Source organism: Eretmochelys imbricata, chromosome 1 (assembly GCF_965152235.1).
Source record: "Eretmochelys imbricata isolate rEreImb1 chromosome 1, rEreImb1.hap1, whole genome shotgun sequence".
Lineage (NCBI taxonomy): Eukaryota > Metazoa > Chordata > Testudines > Cheloniidae > Eretmochelys > Eretmochelys imbricata.
In genome coordinates, this window is record NC_135572.1 from 252,132,530 (window position 1) to 252,153,163 (window position 20,634).

General features: G+C 46.4%; 1 protein-coding gene across 5 annotated transcripts in view; it reads right to left on the minus strand.

Annotated features, from left to right (window-relative positions):
* Nucleotides 1–20,634, minus strand: part of AMN1 (antagonist of mitotic exit network 1 homolog) — a 54,932-nt gene that overhangs the window by 12,592 nt on the left and 21,706 nt on the right. For all 5 annotated transcript variants that reach the window (XM_077827709.1, XM_077827719.1, XM_077827737.1 and 2 more), the window contains one exon: nt 7,565–7,782. In XM_077827709.1, the coding sequence (XP_077683835.1) occupies nt 7,565–7,782 (218 nt within the window). The remainder of the gene's footprint in view (nt 1–7,564; nt 7,783–20,634) is intronic.

Consider the following 20,634-nt stretch of genomic DNA (forward strand, 5'->3'; position numbering starts at 1 on the left):
GAGGATGGTGTGGATTGCACTCTCAGCAAATTTGCGGACGATACTAAACTGGGAGGAGTGGTAGATACGCTGGAGGGGAGGGATAGGATACAGAAGGACCTAGACAAATTGGAGGATTGGGCCAAAAGAAATCTGATGAGGTTCAACAAGGATAAGTGCAGGGTCCTGCACTTAGGACGGAAGAATCCAATGCACCGCTACAGACTAGGGACCGAATGGCTAGGCAGCAGTTCTGCGGAAAAGGACCTAGGGGTGACAGTGGACGAGAAGCTGGATATGAGTCAGCAGTGTGCCCTTGTTGCCAAGAAGGCCAATGGCATTTTGGGATGTATAAGTAGGGGCATAGCGAGCAGATCGAGGGACGTGATCGTCCCCCTCTATTCGACATTGGTGAGGCCTCATCTGGAGTACTGTGTCCAGTTTTGGGCCCCACACTACAAGAAGGATGTGGATAAATTGGAGAGAGTCCAGCGAAGGGCAACAAAAATGATTAGGGGTCTAGAACACATGACTTATGAGGAGAGGCTGAGGGAGCTGGGATTGTTTAGCCTGCAGAAGAGAAGAATGAGGGGGGATTTGATAGCTGCTTTCAACTACCTGAAAGGGGGTTCCAAAGAGGATGGCTCTAGACTGTTCTCAATGGTAGCAGATGACAGAACAAGGAGTAATGGCCTCAAGTTGCAGTGGGGGAGGTTTAGATTGGATATTAGGAAAAACTTTTTCACTAAGAGGGTGGTGAAACACTGGAATGCGTTGCCTAGGGAGGTGGTGGAATCTCCTTCCTTGGAAGTTTTTAAGGTCAGGCTTGACAAAGCCCTGGCTGGGATGATTTAACTGGGAATTGGTCCTGCTTCGAGCAGGGGGTTGGACTAGATGACCTTCAGGGGTCCCTTCCAACCCTGATATTCTATGATTCTATGGATTCTAAGATTGGAAAAACTGGGTCTGTTTAGTCTGGAAAAGAGAAGACTGAGAGGAGACATGATAATAGTCTTCAAGTACATAAAAGGTTGTTATGAGGAGGAGGGAGAAAAATTGTTCTTAACCTCTGAGGAGAGGACAAGAAGCAATGGGCTTAAATTGCAGCATGGGAGGTTTAGGTTGGACATTAGGAAAAACTTCCTAACTGTCAGGGTGGTTAAACACTGGAATAAATTGCCCGGGGAGGTTGTGGAATCTCCACCATTGGAGATTTTTAAGAGCAAGTTAGATAAACACTTGTCAGGGATGGTCTAGATAATACTTAGTCCTGCTGTGAGTGCAGGGGACTGGACTAGATGACCTCTCGAGGTCCCTTCCAGTTCTATGATTCTATGATTAAAATAATAAATGAAGACACATCAACACAAATATAAAGCTAACTGAAACCAAGCAATCTGGCACAAGGGCAACACAGATAGCTCATGTGTGAGCCACCCCACCAGAAGAAAAGAAAAACTTCCCATATAACACCGGGCAAAACTGTGGCCTTTAGTCTTTGGCCTGCATAGGAGGGATTCAGAAACATCCAACTCCACGCAGAGTTTGGGGTGGGACTGTGTCTCCCTGAGCCTATCCAAGTGGCATCACATACATGGGAACTTTACATCCTGAACCATCCTTTAAGTTTGTCCCAGCTCCTCTTGTCCAGAAGGCTGCGTGTAGGTATGTCTTATTATGCTCTCCCTCCCTACATGCCCCATATAAGGGCTTAAACAATCTTACCCACAATGTATAACACGGTAGGCAGCAAATACACAATATGAGGACTGAAGAATACCTTTAGTTCTCTGAGGGGACAGCAAAGGAAAAGAATTAAGCTTATAAAAAAACTAATAATATAGTAGGCCATAGCTCTTAAGGGTGACCTGCAAGATTTTTTTAAAATTGGGCTTGTGCCTTTTTTGATTCTTTATGAATTTTACAGAAGACTTGAAAGAATTCAGTTTTTAAAATGAGGGAATTATTTTTTATCTTAGAAATATCATAAATGTCAACTCCAATCTTCCCTGATTTTGCTGGAGAAAGAAACTTCTCTACTATGCTAACTTGGGCTGGGAAAGGGAGCAATCTTACTATTATGGGAAGTGTGCATTTTGGGGTAGCCAGACCTGATGTTTTGGGAAAAGAGTGCTAAGGAGTTAGCACATATAGGTTTCCTGCTAAAAGGAGGAAACAACCAGTAATGTGCTCCAGCCAGGGACAATGTTAAGGCTGTATCTATACTGGTAACATTCAGCATTTCTCTCACCATTGGCATAGCAAAGGTAGAAGTCAGTTTCTTGTGAAGGAGTTTATACATGGTTAGATGACAGTGGTAAAAACAACACCTCCAGCCAGTCTCATAGACTTTAAGATCAGAAGGGACCATAGTGATAATCTAGTCCAGTGGTTCTCAAACCATGGGTCGGGACCCCAAAATGGGTTGCAACCTGCTTTGAATGGGGTTGCCAGGGCTGGCTTAGACTTGCTGGGGCCTGGGGCTGAAGCCCGAGTCCCACTGCCCAGGGTCGAAGCCAAAACCTGGGAAAGAATTCTCTGTAGTAACTTGGAGCTTTTCCCATCTAGTGTCCCATCTTTTATGAGGTCCTCACTACTTACCAATACTAAATCTAAAATAGGTTCAGTGACTATGTGGTGAAGAAATCTGTCAGCTATCACATGCAGGACTATCTGGGCCCTACCATTAGTAGTAGCACTTGTCCTCCAATCTATATCTGAGAAATTAATCTCCCATAATCACACAATTCCCAGTTGTATTTATTTCATTAAAATATTAAATAGGTCTCTCTTCATATCCATATTGGATCCTGGGGGCCTCTAGCAGACCACAAGCACTATCCCAGTGCAGCCTCTGTTACCTGTCTTCCCCAAAGTAATTTTGACCCAAATAGAGTTCCTTTTTATCCATTCCATTGCTTCTTCTTTCTTTACAGTCTACCTCATCATTAATATACAAAGATACTCCACCACCTTTACCTTCACTTCTGTCTTTCCTGAACAGCACATACACTTCAATACCTATATACTCCAGTCATGGTTACTATTCCACCCTGTTTCTGTTACCCCTATATTATCTGTTTTCACTTCCTGCACTAGTAGTTCTAGTCTTTGTTAGTGCTTCCATCACTAAGCAACAAATGGAGCTGCACTTATGCTAGACCAATGGTGGGAAAATTGCTGGTAATTCTCCTTATACCTGAGGGGACAAATTATTATCTCCAGACATCTCTCAATCAGTAGGACTCAGCTCCTACTTAATATCACACAGCACTGGAACACAAACAGCGTCATATTTCAACTTGTCTCTGACTCACGGTCCCATGCAACTGCAGGCTTGTTAGCCTTTTTGAACTAACTTTGCTTGGTAGAAACTTGAACAGAAGCCAGAGAAAGCACAAATCCCTAGCTTTCATAGCAACAGCATTTGTGAGGGAGCTCCACTGACAAATTTTTTCCAATCACAGCTTTCCCAAGATTGAGGCCAGGTTTACACTTCAGACATATCAGTATAACTATGTTGCTCAGGGGTGTGAAAAATCCACATCCTGAACAATGTAGTTATACCAACTTAACCTCCCATGTACACAGTGCTATGCTGACAGGAGAGCGTCTTTCCTCGACATAGCTATTGCCTCTTGAGGAGGTAGATTAATTACACCGACTCCCATTGGTATAGTAGCATCTTCTTCTAAAGAGCTGTATGTGAAGACAAACCAAGAAATGATTCAGCACTTTGAAAGCTTGTGAAAGAATTTCAGATCTGACAGTGTCTATATTATTTGAAAAGTTATCAAAACCATTCCCAAGAACTATCCTCTTTAACAGTTTTGACGCGTGATAAACAAAAGCTAATTGTTTCCTTATATGGAGTCAATGAATGTTAAAGAGGAAGAGGAGTTGTAGCCATGTCAGTCCCAGAATATTAGAGAGATGAGGAGAAACGTTTCCCACACCTGAAGAAAAGCTGGTCTTTCTCACCAACAGAAGTTGGTCCAATGAAAGATATTACCTCACCCACCTTCTCTCTCTCTCTATTTCTGTTGACACTTTTACTAGTTTGAGGGTACCTCTTCCCTGGACATCTATTTTACCACAAACTTGGAGGCACCAGTCTTAACGAAGTGCAGTCTAATAATCATGTGAAATTCCTAAACATGGGTTACTCTCAGGTTATAAACCGACACTCTGGCCTTATTGTTCAAACACACTTTTTGCTAATACCATAAAGATTTTGGGAGAATAGTTAATATGTCAAGAATTAAAAACACAAAAAGGAAAAGGGGACTAAAATGGTTAATATCTACTAACAGGTACTAACAGTATTAATAAAGATACTAGAAGAGAAGTTCAGAAGGATTTCTGATTTTCTGCTTCTGGTGAAATTGAAGGAGATAAGAAGGGTATTTAAAATAAAAACCTGTTGTGTTTAGTCTCAAATCTCCGGGCTTGTCTCCACTTACTGGGGGATCGATGTATGGCAATCGATCCACCGGGGGATGATTTAGCGGGTCTAGTGAAGACCCGCTAAATCAACCACCGATCGCACTCCCGTCGACTCCAGTTATTCACTTAGCTAGAGAAGCATAAGGTAAGTCAATGGGAGAGTTTCTTCCGCCGCAGCACAGTGTAGACACCGCAATAAGTCGACTGAAGCTACGTCGACTCCAGTTATTCACTTAGCTGGAGCTGTGTAAGTTAGGTCAACTTAGCCCTGTAGTGTAGACCTGCCTTCAGATTTCAACTCCATGACTTGCTTATACTCAACATAAAGAAATCCTTACATCAGTGTTGACTGAATTCCTTATCTTTCTCTGCCCCCTGCATCATGCCCTATCACAGACCATAGTTCCACTATTCCCCAGTCACTAAGGCTTGAAACCTTGCTGTCATGTCTGACTCCTCTCTTTTCTTCTCCCTCCAAATCCAGGCTGTTGAGAAACCCTGTTGGTTCTTCCTCCACAATCTCTCCAACCTTTCTTGTCCATTCCTTCCACTAAAACCCTGTCCACGGTTTGCTCATCTCTTGCAACTTCTTGTACTCAGATTTCCAGTTTTCACCCTCAGTCTGCACAACAAATGCTGCAGCAAAAAGCAGCTCTCTCTCCCTTTCATTGCCCAGACTGTCACTCCCCTGTTTTAAATCCTTCAGTGACTTTCCCTCACTTTCAAGACTCTGGTCCATGGCTTTGCTCTACACTATGGGTTCTCAAACTTTGTCATAGTGAGTCTCCTTAAGCTAAGGAAAAACAAAAACCAATTGTGCCTCCCCATAGTTTACTGAGAAAACACAAACTGAAATTCACATGTTCCAAACCTAAATGTGAGCAGCCAACTAGAACACCAATAATCTGACTTGTATAATATGATCTAGATGTAACAAGGCTTCCCCACCCTCCACTTGGAATGGAAATCACATGGCAACTTGCACTGCAAAACCACTGCAGGCTCCTTGCCTCACCTTTCAGTCAGATCTAGCAAATAATTCCTTCCCCCAAAACACAGAATCCCTCCATCCACTGCTCTTTCTGAGGCTGCAGGGTGCCTTGGCAGCAGCTCTCCCTCCTCCTAGCCCCCTCTCCTCACTCCATGTTCTCTTTCTCTCTCAGGCTGACGAGACTTGCTCTGCTGCTCTATCAGAAGCATGCCCAGGCCTCCCAGGCCTTACCTAGCATGGGTTTTCTCCAGTGCAGACTACCATGCCTCCACCTCCCTTCCCCACAGGTCTGGCAAACGTCCTCCTGCTCTCAGTGCAGGCTCCTTCCCTCTCCTGCAAAGAGACAACCCACTTGGCCCCATCAATATACTTCCCAATGGTCTCAATAAATCAATGCTGTTACACAGACCAAAAATCCCCTCTCCCCCCCCCAACCTACTATTTTGGACTTGTTTTGCAAAAGCTATTCAAATAAAATATGTTTTGTATACCCCTAATTGCATTACAGCTTTAATTATTACCACTATCTTAAGCACACTAGCATATGAATTTTTGTTAAGTTTAGACAAAGGGTCAACTGTCACCACTCTCCTTCCCCTGGTCTCTGAGGCAGCCCCAGTGTAGGCTTCCCACTCCACCCCCCAGACATCACAGTGTATTCTCCTCCCTTCACCCAATTATTTTCGTATGGTGATTCTCTCAGAGAGAGGGAGGGAGGGAGGGAGGGAAGGAAGCAGTGGTTTCCCCCTCTACTCCCTCCCCCCGATTGGCAGCTGCGCCATGCCCAATCAAATTAAGGCCCGTGGTGGACTGGTCTAGTTGCCAGACCAGGAGATGCTCTCTCCTCTTTGCTCCAGCAGAGGGCGAAGGACAGGAAATCAGGGAACTGAGACATCCCTTGCCGCACATGAGAGCTGAGCCCCATTGTAGTTTGCAAACCTCTGCTCTCCACTGTTCCTGCATACAGCTCTGCTCTTATTTCTTCCTCATCCCCACCTCTCTCCTGCAAGTCCATTCAAGGCACCACCCCAACCACTCCTTCTCCCACTCTGGTTTTCATGTATTCTTCCATGCTCCCCGCTCTGATTGGCAATTTTCTCCTCCTTGTGCAGCAGTCAACTACCCTCTTCTCCTTCAAATCCTGTCTCTTAACACATACTTCTTTCACAAGCCTTTAAATGAAAAAAATCACCAAAGGAACCATTTCAACTATGAGGTCTGTCTAAATTAGAGAGTTAACTCTGTGGGTCTGAGACAGTGCCTTCCACTACGCCTTGTACGATTCAGAACACTAAGAAGCTTCTCAAAAAGGAAAAAGAAAAAAACCACTAGCTTTACATGGAACATAAAATGCCAGGACACTTATTATTTTGAAGAAAAAAAGTCACAAAACAGGACCAAAATCCCAGCTTAATCCAGTGCTTAATTTGTAATGAAAGAGGTGCCGAGGTTCAAGCAATTTTTTTTACTTTCATAACTGACGCAGCAAGCCTAGAAGTGCCGGGGCTATGAGCTGCCAAGCCAAGAGGTGCTGAGCCCTGGGCAAGCCCTGGCACAGATTAAGTGTTGTCTTGATCATATTATTAATAATGCATAAATTTAGCAGAGGACTCAGAGTACAATGCACTCAGACCTTTTGTTTTGCACATTCAACTCTTTCTTTCAAGAGTGACTGAACCTTGAGAAGTGAAAAATTAGTTATCATCAGGTGTTTATAGTTTGTCTTATGCTTTTACTGGTTGTATGACTCATACAATTCAGCATGTTATCCCCCACACAGACCAATTAGTCCTTCTAACCGGTGTAAGGTTATATTCCTATGGCACAGAGTAACACCAACAGCACAGTAAGAAAACTCGAATACCTGACAGGCTTTAATAAAAAAAAAAAAATGCATCTGTGCTCCAGGTTCGATATCATTATGAGTAACTCTCACTTGTAGAGAATACGTTTACATTATCAGAAGACAGGACATGTTTAATACCATTTCATTGGGAAAGAGTGTCTGGAACTATATGTGCCTTTGGCATTTTGAATCTTAAAAACCTGCTAAAACACAGCTAAATTAAAATGCAATTAATAAAACTCACCTCTTCATTTTATTTATATCACTGTCATTGACATTTTTATCGGTGCCGTTTTAGTTACCTGAGTCGATGAAAAATCCACACTATGTAGAAATCTGCAGTTCTGTCCAAGCGCATGCAGGGATGCATCGGTGATGCCTGAGCAGCTGCCTAGGTTAACTATTTGTAGAAGATGGCAGTTGAGCGCCAGAGCAAGAACTCCATTGTCTGATACATTGCAGCATCTCTTAAATGAAGCTTCACGTAAATAAGGGCAAGACAAGGCCAGAGCTCTGACTCCTATTGAAGAAATAAAGCAAGTCATTCTTATGTAAATAAGCTTTAATCTATAAAAATATTTTATTGTGTAACACTTCTTTATAAAAATGAGTCTGTCAATTCAAAAGTCACATTCTGCCTGAGCTTTTTTTTTTTTTTACAAATAACACAAGTAGAGAATATTTTCCAATTTATTTATTTTGCATACAGTTGGTTTACCTATTTCCCCTAGTGTCTGTGTGGGCTTTTGGCTTAGTTTACATTCGCAAAGTTGCACTGATTTAACTGAACTGATTTGTAAGTGGTTAAATCTCTGCAAGCCCCCAGCACACACACACACAATTCAATCAGATAACCTTGGGGTTAAATTGGTTTAGCTAAGGGCATGTGTATGCACAGAAGTTGCACTAGTTTAGCAAATCAGTTTAGTTAAACCACTGCAACTTTTGAGTTTGACCTCTCTTATATTGGTTTAAAACTGGTTATACTGATTTAACTTCTTAGTAAATGAACCAAACTACCATAACTCTTTTTATTCTTTGTAGGTGAACCAAAGTCCCAGCATGCCTTGTATTTATAATTTTTTGTATTCAAGCAGAACCTAAACTGAACTTTAAATGATCTAGTCCATATGCCCAGAAAGAGACTACTGGTAACCAATATGTTGCAGTTGTTTTCTATGATTAATAAGATAATGATCTATCAAGAGATACTTTTAGCTTATCAGGAATTACTCTAACAGATGATTTCTGTCATAATGACTCAGTTACAGATACTTTTGTAATTCATAAAACAATGGATGGTTGAAGCCATAGAATCATAGAAGTTTAGGGTTGGAACAGACCTCAGGAGGTACTTGTTGAGGTCTCGCGGGTCCAGGATGGGCCGTAGACCACCCGTGGCCTTTGGTATTAAAAAGTACTGGGGAAGAACCCCTTGTTGCTGTACTCGAAAGGAACTTCTTACACCATACCCAGCTGTAGCAAACCCTTTACCTCCTGTGCAGGGAGACTCTTGTGAGAGGGGTCCCTGAAGAAGGATGGGGAAGGCGGGTGTGGGGAATGGTAGAAAGGAGGGTATAACCCTGGTCCACTGTGCTGAGGACCCATCGGTCCAAGGTTACAGTGGTCGAAGCAGGGAGGAAAAGGGAAAGGTGGTTTAAGAACACTGGGACAGATGGATTGTGGGAATAGTCTGGTAGGTCGCCCTTGGGCGCACGCTTAAAATGACCATTTGGCCCCTTATTTGGCACAGGTTGAGCAGGTTGGCTTAGACGGTGCTTGTAGCCCTTGGCTCGTTTGTGGAGCTGGTCCTGGCGAGGCTGGCTCCCCTGGCCCTGAGGCTGCTGTGGTTTGAACTGCTTATGCACCGAGGCTGGGACGTAAAAAGACCCAGAGCGGTGCGGGCGTCCTTGAGGCCATGCAACTGGCTGTCTGTTTGCTCCGCAAATAGGGCTCAGCTGTCAAAGGGCAAATCCTGCATTGACTGCTGAGCCTTAGAGGAAAAGCCAGAAAGGAGCAGCCAGGAGGCTGGCCGCATGGAGATAGCGGAAGCTGGAGTAAGAACAGTAGCATCAGCAGCGTCCGAAGCTGCCTGGAGGGCTGCCCTGGCCACAGTTGTGCCCTCATCGAGGACTGTTCGGAACTCCTTTTTGGAAGCCTCAGGGAGCGACTCTTCAAACTTGGCCATGGCTTGCCACATATTGAAGTCATACCGGCCAAGAAGGGCTTGGTGGTTGGCCACTCTCAGCTGAAGGCTGGAAGATGAATAAATCTTACATCCAAAGAGATCCAGCCTCCTCGAGTCTTTATTTTTGGGGGTGGCCCCGGGTTGTCTTTGCCTCTCTTTGTGGTTAACCGCCTCTAACACAAGAGAATTGGGGGCAGCGTGGGAGTATAAGTACTCATGCCCCTTGGTTGGCACAAAGTACTTGCGTTCGGCCCTGTTAGAGATAGGGGCCAAGGAAGAGGGGGTCTGCCACAGGGCATTAGTGATTTTGGAAACCCCTTCATGAAGGGGTAGGACCACCCTGGCAGGAGCCGAGGACATCAAACAGAGTCCGAAGGCTCTTCCAGTTCCTCTGCCTGAAGCCCCAGGTTGGAAGCGACCCTCTTCAAAAGTTCCTGGTGCGCTTTGGTGTCATCCTGAGGAACCGGGTAAAGGGGCCCATGATCGTCCTTGTTGTCGCCAGACGAGGCTATCACAGTGCCGTGGGAACCTCCACGTTCACTGGTGGTCCAGCACCTTCCTCCCCCGGGTCCTCCTGGACTTGCGGGGTTTACCCCTGAAGCCTCGAGCACCGAAGAGGGACAGAATACTGAGGCCACTGGTTTCTCCGAGGCTCCTGACACCGATTGGGCAGCCTGGGATGGTTCAGTGAATCCCCAAGGATTCCACAGGTACCATGGTGCCGGCAACTTTGCTATCGCTATGAAACCAGTTTCGGTGCCATCGATGCTGGCATCACCATAGGTACCAGGGCTTGTCCCGCAGTCAGTGAACATTGCTCCATGCTGGAGCTGTAAGTTGAGCGGTCAGTACCGGGCAACCAGAAACGAGCAGAACGGTGGCTCTTGTCCAACTGGTGCCTGTCGCTTCAATCCGAAGCTGACCTGTCTGAGCGAGTCGGGTGCATTGGTCAGGGTTTCGGAGACCAATGGCATTCGGTGGATCTGCGTCAGACACCTGGCAATCCATGCCTCACGCTGCTCAACCGGTACCGGGATGTCAAACGGGACCGGGAGCCATTACAGGCTGGCTGTCAGGAGGAATGTCCTGAGAAAGGCAATCTCCTCCTAGGAGACGGGTAATGACGATCGGGCAATTGGCGGGCTCTGCTCCCCGATCGGTCCTGTGATCAGTACCGGGCCCTTGCAGTTGGTCGGGGACCATTCCACAGATCTTGCCAGGTGGCACATGCCCCAGAGGGTCTGCGCCAATCTACTGGTGAGGAATGGCTCAAGTCCTTCAATCGATGCCCCTGGTGCAAGGACCAAAGGGGGCTCCGCTGAGCCTGCCTCTTTTGTCCCGCGGTGTGACAGCTTCACAAAGGCAAGCGCTGGTGGGACGTCTCTCTTGATGGGGAACGGTGCCACTGAGGCTGGAACACACACACAGGCGCCGTCTTCCCCGCTTTCCCCTGGGTGCTCAAACCCCCACCCGCCGCCTCCAGCCCCGCCCGCACTCCACCTCTTCCATGAGGCCCCACCCCTACCCCACCTCTTCCCACCCCCTTCCCTGCCCCCATTCCAACCCCTTCCCCAAAGTCCCTGCCCCAACTCCACCCCTCCCTGCCTCTATTCCAACTCCTTCCCCAAATCCCTGCCCCGGGCCCGCCTCTTCCCCACTTCCTCCCCTGAGCATGCCACATTCCTGCTCCTCCCACTCCCACCTGGAGCATGCTAACACCAGGCGGGAAGTGCTGGGAGGTAGGCGGAGGAGCAGGGAAACGGCACACTCAGGGGAGGAGAAGGAGGTGGGGCACGGGGTGAGGGGAGCTTGGCTGTCAGTGGGTGCAGAGCACCCACTAATTTTTCCCTGTGGGTTCTCCAACCCCGAAGCCCCATGGAGTCAGTGCCTATGGACACACACACAGAGGTCCCAAAGTGGGTTTTCCCCGAGACCAAGGTACCACGGGAGCCAATAAGGGCGGCACTGGGAGTGTCAGGATCACCTGAGTTGCCTGAAGCGCTTCAAGTGTCGATGCTATCTGAAGGTGGTCATGACCCGCACCACTATCTGGAGTTGCAGGCAAAGTACAGGATGGGCTGCACCGCTCGACTTGAGATGAGGCCCAACTTCCTGAAGGCTGCGTTGAGCTGCCCGGCATGGGTCGTGGCTCGCCCCCTTCCCTCTCTTTCCTTTGAGGGAGGTGGGAGAGCATCCCGTCACATTCTTCTTCGCCTTCATGACCAGAGCCATGGAGGAAGACCAGTGCTGGCCCACGGACAGCGCTGGTGGAGCACTGCGCATGGAGGCCACAGTGCTCAGTGCAGAGTCAGACCACTGCTCTGGTGCCGGAGTGAGTGCCAACTCCATTAGGAGCGCCCTTCAGTGAGTTTCGCGCTCCTTCTTCGTCCTAGGTTTAAAGGGTTTTCAGTCACAGCACGTGTCATTTGCAGATATGGCACATGTGCCCCTCGTCTAAGCACCTCAGGCAGCTGGCATGTGGATCGCTGACGGGCACAGGTTGTTTACAGCGATAGCAGGGTGTAAAGCCTGGGGACCGGGGCATGCCCTGTCCCCCAGCTGAGTCCCATTTGGGACTAACGAAGAGTTGAGAACTACTACTAAGGGTTTAACTAAGAAACTATACACACAACCATTTTACAGATTTTCAAAGTTTGCAAGAACAGAGAACAAAACAACACTAGCCGAAGCAGCGGACGTTCCAGCTCCGTCACTGGTGGCAAGAAAGAACTGAGGGTGGGGGGAGCCAGCGGAGCCCCTTATACTGCGCCATGCGGGCACCACTCCAGAGGGCACCAGAGCCAGTCCCCTACAGACACTGCTAAGGGGAAAATCTTCCAGCACCAGTGCATGTGGCAAGCACAGACACCTAATATGGCATGGACATGAGCAAGCACTCAAAGAAGAAATGTTAGACACAAACCAGAAGGGGTTCCAGGCAATAAAGAAAGATCAGAGATGGCATGTGTCCGCTGCTCAATGGAGAAGGTGAGCTGGAAACAGAAGATGATAAGATGGTGGAGCTGCTCAATGAGTACTTTGCTTCAGTCTTCACACAAAAAATAACATGTGACCAGAGATGAATGAAGGGGAAGGGATGCAGATCAGGATAAGTAAAAAACACATCAGAGATCTTCTGAATAATTTGAATTAATTCAATCAGCAGGGGTGGATGCTATTCCCCCAAGCGCTGGAGGAATTAGCTGAAGAAATCTTGGAACCACTGGCAATAATAACTGAAAACTCATGGATGACAGATGAGGTTCCGGAAGACTAGAGAAGGACTAACTTTAGTACCCTTCTCTAAAAAGGGGGAAAAGGAGGTTCCGGGGAACTACAGACCAGTCCACCTGACCTCACTGCCTGGGAAACTACTAGAGCACTATATAAACATTCAATTTGCAAATATTTGGAGATTAAGGGGTGATCACTAGCAGCCAGCACGGATTTACTAACAACAAATCGTGCAAAACAAGCTTGATTTCCTTCTTTGACAAGATAACTGGTTTGGTGGATAGGGGAAATAAGGTGGACATAATATACCTGAACTTTAGCAAGGCTTTTAACACAGTCCCACATGACATGCTCACAAGTAAGCTGGAGAAATACAGGCTTGGTAGAACTACACTACCAGTAAGTGAATACAAAATTGGTTAAACAACTGCAAACAAAGGGTAGCTATTAATGGAATGACATTATATTGAAAGGTCTCAAGTGGAGTTCCACAGGGATCTGTTCTGGATCCGGTGTTATTTAACATCTTTATTAATGACCTGGATGTAGGAAAAGAGAGCATCCTGATCAGATCTGCATGACACAAAGCTGCAAACACTTTGGAGGACAGAACTAAAATTCAAAGGGATCTTGCTAAATTGGAGAACTCGGCTACCGACAACAAAATGAAATTCTACAAACACAAAAATGTAAGGTGCTACAATTAGGGAAGAAAAACCAAATGCACAGACACAGAATGGGGGATAACTGGCTTAGCAGCAGCACTGCTGAAAAGGATTTGGGAGTTGTGGTGGATCACAAGCTCAACATGAATCAACAATCTGATGCTGTTGCAAAAAAAGCAAATACTATTTTAGGTTGCATTAACAGAGGCAGTGGTGAGCTGGAGCCGGTTCGCTAGAACCGGTTGTTAAATTTAGAAGCCCTTTTAGAACCGGTTGTTCTGCGAGGGACAACCGGTTCTAAAAGGGCTTCTAAATTTAACCGGCCCAAAGTGGCGCCTTAGGCGCCAACTCCATGGGTGCTCCAGCCCTGGAGCACCCAAGGGGAAATTTGGTGGGTGCAGAGCACCCACGGACAGCTCCCCGCCCCACCCCCACCCCCAGCCCACCTCACCTCCGCTCCGCCTCCACCTCCACCTCCTCCCCTGAACACGCCGCCCCGCTCTGCTTCTCCACCCCCACAGGCTTCCCGCGAATCAGCTGTTCGCGCGGGAAGCCGGGGTGGGCTGAGAAGCAAGCAGCGGCTTCAGGCTCAGGCCCAGGGAGGCAGAGCGGAGGTGAGCTCAGGCGGGGGGGCATGAGGAGGGCCACCCGCGCCACAGCAAGTAACCCGGGGGGGGGGGGTGCGCAGGGGAACCGCTCCCCGCCCTAGCTCACCTCCGCCACCCTCGGCCTGAGCTGGAAGACGCTGCCTGCTTCTCAGCCTTCCCCAGCTTCCCGCTCAACAGCGGATTCACGGAAAGCGGGGGGGGGAGGAGGCGGAAGTGGAGCGGAGGTGAGCTGGGGCCGGGCGCGGGGCAGAGAGCTGCCGGTGGGCGCTCTGCACCCACCAAATTTTCCCCGTGGGTGCTCCAGCCCCAGAGTACCCAGGGAGTTGGCACCTAAGGCGCCACTTTTGATGTGATCAGTGGGGGGGAGCAGCCGCTCCCCCTACTCCCGCTCAGCTACGCTCCCCCACCCCTAGGAGCCAGAGGGACCCGCCGGATGCTTCCTGGGATCTGCCCTAGGTAAGCACCGCCGGGACTCCCCCCCCTCGCCCCCTGGCAAGTGCCTCTGGCTCTTAGGGGTGGGGTTGGCACCCACTACGGTGGCCCACGAGACTCTCCTGCCTGGTTCTGTGGGCAGTCGGGGGGGAGGGTGGATGGGGCAGGGATCCTGGGGGGTCGTCAAGGAAAGCGGGGGGGTTGGATGGGGCAGGAGTCCCAGGGGGTGGGGGTGGGCAACGACACCCTCTTGGGGTGAGGATGGAACCCATTGTTAAGATTTTGGCAGCTCATCACTGAACAGAGGCATATAATGCAAGTCATAGGAGGTGATAGTACTGCTCTATTCAGTGCTGGAGTAGTGTGTCCAATTTTGGTCACCGCTGTATAGAAAGGATGTAGAGAAACTGGAAAGGATCCAGAGGCAAGCGACAAGGATGATTAAAGGGATGGAATGCAAGCCATATGAGCAAAGGCTGAAGGAATTGGGTATGTTTCATTTGGAAAAGAGGAGATTAAGAGGGGATATGATAGTTGTGGTGGAAAATTAAAAACACACTGTGTTTGGTTCAGAACAAGCCTGACGCCAGCTTTATTCAAGCATGCGCATACAGGGAGAGTCAGCCAGAGCTACTCTCCTGTAAACAGAAATACAAGAGCTTATATGGCTGAATATAAGCTTATATACCACAATTTCCCAAACCCACTTCCTTCAACAGCATGTTCCTTATTTGGCATATAGTTTAAGCTTCAACAGTAGCTTTGCCTTACTTGGGAGTCTAGGAAAAACAAGCTTTTCCTTTTATTGACAGGTGTTTCCTTTGTGATAAACGGTTTTTCTAACTTCTAGCGGTTATGGTTACATTTCATAAGCTGTGCTGTTTTGCAATTGCCCCTCAATGGAATTTTCCTCACTCTTCTCTTATGCTTCATATACACGGTTAGCTTGACCAAAGTTTTAGGCCTAGAAGTTTAGGCCAACTAGATTTTCCCTCACATTGTGGTCTTCAAATACTTGAAAAGCTGCGTTCAAACTACTGCATAGCAGATTTATATTAAATGTTAGAAAAAACTTCCTAAGAGTAAGAAAAGTAGGACAATGGAACAAACTGCCAAGAAAGTTGTGGAATCTCCTTCACTGGAGGTTTTCAAAAAGAGGCTTGATAGCCATCTGTCTTGGATGTTTTAAACACAACAAATTCTCCATCTTGGCAGGGGACTGGACTAGAGGAGTCTTGTGGCCCCTTCTAACTCTATGGTTCTATGATTCTATGGCAACTTAAGTGTAAAAATCAAGAAATAAAGCATCCATCTTCCCCAATGCCTCTCCCTATTCACTCCATTTAGCCACCATGATCACAGAAAGTCTCTGGCTGTGCAAAAGCTCTCCTTGCTGATCTCACTGAATGTAACATAAGCCAATTAGTTTAAAGAAAAGGAGTACCTATGGCACCTTAGAGACGAACAAATTTATTTGAGCATAAGCTTTCATGAGCTACAGCTCACTTCATCCAATGCATTCAATGCATCCGATGAAGTGGGTTTTAGCCCACGAAAGCTTATGCTCAAATAAATTTGTTCGTCTCTAAGGTGCCACAAGTACTCCTTTTCTTTTTGAGGATACAGTCTAACACGGCTGCTACTCTGAAACCAATTAGTTTAGTGACACAGCTGGGGGAGGGGAGTTGTCTGGGACATGTTTTGAGAGTGTCATCATGTGACTGTAATCTCCACTTTGCATTGTCACCTCCATCTTGGTTTAAAACATCTAGGTGGTGTTGGGAGGGTCAGTCTATTCTGGATCCTGTGTGATCATCCTAAGGGATGGGAGGAGAGGGCTAAGAAGGAGCAAGCCATTAACACCAATCAATACAAAATGACTCTTCCCAGCTGGAACAATGGGTTTTCTACCAACAGAGCCTTTGACTTTGAATGGAATTTATTCAGAAACTAGTCTAAGGAGGAATGGGCTAGCATTCCCCTGCATAAACACATGGCTGGGAGGGATGCAGAGTCTACATTTGACAACCTGACTGAAGAGAGGAGAGGGAAATAATGGGTGAGGTAATATCTTTTATTGAACCAAATTCTGTTGGTGAGAAAGACAAGCTTTTGAGCTTACAGAGCTCTTCTTCAGGTCTGGGAAACGTACTCAGAATGTCAGAGCTAAAATACAACGTGGAACAGATCGTTTAGCGTCCATAATTAGCACATATTTCAAGGGACCACTCAAGGCGAAGTGGCCCATTTACATCCCTCCAGCCATGGGGGAGTGTTAGTAGGTTACAGATGGTTGAAATAAGCCATACATCCCGTGTCCCTGTTCAGTTCATGGTTCTTAGGGTCTCGCAAAGTTATGAATGTAAGCTCCCAGGCTCAATTTTTGCAAATGTCCTTTGAAAATGAGGAGTGAGGGGTCAGCTACAAAGTGAAAAGTGTGTTCATCCACAGGTAGTAGGGTGCGGTTGTCTTTTATCATTTCCCTGTGTGAGTCCAGTCACGACTGTATTGATTGTCTTGTTTCAGCCACATAGTTATTACTGGAGCATTTCGTGCACCACCCCATGTGGCAGGCATATGTAGGACTCCTAGATCTTGCATGGTGTGTTGTGGAGGGTGTTGACCATCTTAGCAGTAGAGATTTGTCTACACACGTTTTGCATATATTATTCTGGCAGGGTCTGGTGCTGCTTTGATTGGCGTGTCCTTGTTTGTGGGTAGCTTGCTTCTGCTGATGAGCATGGAGTAGTAGCTGGGGTATTTTCTGACTGCCAGAAAAGGGGGTTCAGGAAGGATTTCTTTCAGGTTGTGGTCCCCATCAAGTATGGGCTGTAATTGTTTAATGATGCCCTGTCCGGGTTCCAGTGCTGGGTGGTAGATGACAACTAAGGTTGTGCAGCTGATGAGGGATTTATTTCTGTACTGAAGCAGATTCTCTTGGGGTATTTAGATGACCCTTTCCATGATGTGATCTACCTCTCTGGTTGAGCGTCCTTGTTTGGTGAAGGCAGTTTTAAAGTGTGTTAAGGTGTGTATACTGGACTTTCTCCTAGGAGCATATTCCATGGTACCAGAGTGCCTGGCTGTAGATAACCGATTTCTTGGTGTATTTGAGGTGAAGAGACTTTATTTAAGGAGGCTGCTTCGCTGAGCAGGGGGCCATTCCATTGCCACTTGACAGTAGAACATGTTGGGGAAAGTGAAGGCAGAAGAGTACTAGTACTATAAATCAATTATACATATATCTAAAAGCCCATAGTTATAGGCACTGAAACAGATACAATTTCTTTTAAAATATTTAGGAAGACATGTTCTATTTCTAATTCTATTACTGATAACCAGATTAAAACCTTGGATATCAGTCTTCCCCGAACTGACTTCATGCATTTAATCCAGTCTTGTCTCCTAATTGCTGTGGTCACGATGAATTGTTGTCTCAACTGTTTCAGAGTAACAGCCGTGTTAGTCTGTATTCGCAAAAAGAAAAGGAGTACTTGTGGCAAATAAATTGGTTAGTCTCTAAGGTGCCACAAGTACTCCTTTTCTTTTTGTCTCAACTGTGGTGGTTGAAACCCAATTTCCATCCTTTTTGTTCAACAGTTCAAACCACATATCACGAAGATAATCGATATAAAAGTCCTAAAACTTTTTTTTTTTAAATATTGTCCTCTGCCTCTTTGCTTAGTCCTTGTCTTGACTCTCACTGAACATCTGAGTGTGGAAAATTTACCTTTAAGTGGAAAAGTACAACTCTTTTCCGTTTTGGACCTCTCACAATTTGGAATAATGTGGCAATAGAGAAAGTGTGTTCTTGGGGGAATGAAATATATGCAAAAAATCTATCATAGTCTGGACTAAATTTCTGGGATACCTTGAAAAAGCAGGATCCATTACCCATGAACTCCAGATTCTTTATAATTAAAAAAAAAAACAAAAAAACTCATCAATCTAGGTCTGACCACCCTATGCCCATTTCCAACTTCACATCATTCCCCCCATCTACAGGAAATTTGGTTTAGTTTTTTTTTTGTTTGTTTTTAAATTGTATATTGTTAATATCTGCTCTTTATATACGTTTTCATTTTGTTAAGGCTAATACTCTTTTTAACATTGAAATAGAATGAATGTATCTGGAATCCAGACTGTGATGGGGCGGCTGCCTCTCACTGGTAGGTAAGGGAGGCTACACAGGAGGCAGCAGATAAAGAAAAGGCTTGTAGTGCCAGCCAATTAGGGGAAAGTTTATTGGAAGAACCAATCAGGGCCAGGCTGGCTCATATAAGAAGGGGCTGCTGAGCAGAGCAGAGGCAGTCACTCCCTGGAGTTCAGGGAGGTGGACTGGCTGCTTAGAGGGCTGGAGCACCATGGACAGAGCAATGTTGGGCAGGGTCAGCAGAGTATGAGAAAGCTCCAGGCTGACAGCTACTAAACTGAGGTCCTGATACAAGGGCAGAGGACCAAGCATCAGAGGGGTAGCCCTGTTAGTCCGTATCCACAAAAATAATGAGGAGTCCAGTGGCACCTTAAAGACTAACACATTTATTTGGGCAAAAGCTTTTGTGGGTAAAAACCCCACTTCTTCAGGACAGAGGAGGTGCTGGGGCTGCAGGGAAGCAACCCAAGGAAGGAGACAGTGGAGTTGGAGGAGGGGCAGTATGTGGCTTGGCTGCCGGTGGGTGCAGAGCACCCACTAATTTTTTCCCTGGAGCACCCATGGAGTCGGCGCTTATGTTCAGGCAACGGCTAGAGTCCTTGGACATAAGAACATTTAAGTACTTTGGAAAAAATGAAATAAAATATCATTGTAGAGTTTCAGGGGAACTGCACTTGTATTCCCGCCTCACTATTGCCCCTGGCCCTGCTGCCTCCCCCAGGTGCCCCCCCCGGCCCCCACCCCTGGCCCCTGCTGCCTCCTCCCCTGGGCTCCACACCCCACCTCCCACTGCCCCAGGCCTCCATTGCCTCCTCTGGGCTTCCCAGCCCCTCTGGCCCCACTGCTCCCCTCCCCACGCCATTGCCCTGAGCCCCCATCTGCAGCCTCGCCGGCACCTCAGGCAGCTCTACCGTTGAGCCTGTTGCCAGCCTGATCTTGCTTCCCTTCTCTGGGTGCCACCTACCAGGGCTCAAAGGGAGTGCATGTTGTCGGTGCCTTTCCCAGGCACATCCCTCTCAGTCGCGCTCAGCCCAACTCCCACCCTGGCAGAAATCTGGGGGAGGGGGATGTGACTCCACATGCCCCCCCCCAAAATGTGTTGCCTATGCCTTTGCAATATTTTTGTAAGAATAGTTATGTGCAGAATAGAATATTTTTAGGAAGCAATTTTATAAACATTGTACAAACCAATGTTTGAGTTAACAAAATGTAATGTGACCACCAAAAGGACACAAGTAAACAGTATAATTTACTAAACATAATGAAAATTATATGTTGAAAAGTGGAAATAATAAGAATGTAAACAGCTAAGGTAGAAACAACATTCATAGATTCCAAAGCCAGAAGGGACTGTGAGCATGTAGTTCCAATTGTTAAGTATCCTCACTGTTAAAATTTTACACCTTATTTCCAGACTGAATTTGTCTAGCTTTGGCTTCCAGCCATTGAATCATGTTATACCTTTTTCTGCTAGGCTGAAGAGCACATTATCAAGTATGCAAAGCTGTAGGCACATAACAGAACCAGACAGTATAAAAAAATCGGACTGTAATCGGCTACAGGGCTTCGTCTTCCAGATTTTGGTAAGGTACACCTTTCTGTTTTGCAATGACTAACAACTGTTATTAACTCAATCAAGCTGAGTTATATGAGGTCTCTTTAATTACTGAATGAATTCAAACTCAAAAAAACATCACTTACTCATCAATTGTTACAGGGTCACCCTGCAATACATCAACCAAAGTACAAAATTGTGATGTTATTTGGTAGGGCTTAGCCATAATAGATGCTGGGGCCCACATAGACACAGGGACCCATTATGCAGAAGCAATTGCTGGGCTACAATTCTATGGTTATTAGTTCATAAATGTTAAGTAATGCTACATTTTAAACTTAAATAAAATGTTATACAGTTTATACTGGGCTTTCAGACAACAAAGAATCTAAAAGCAGAAGAACAACCTGGACAGGAACACATCCTCTGATAAAAGTCTCTTATGAAAACAAAAACATGTGGAGGATGCCAGATTCTTCTGTAGCTGAAATCCAGGAAAACAAGAAAGCAAGTAGTAAGAGAAACTGCTAATAACCT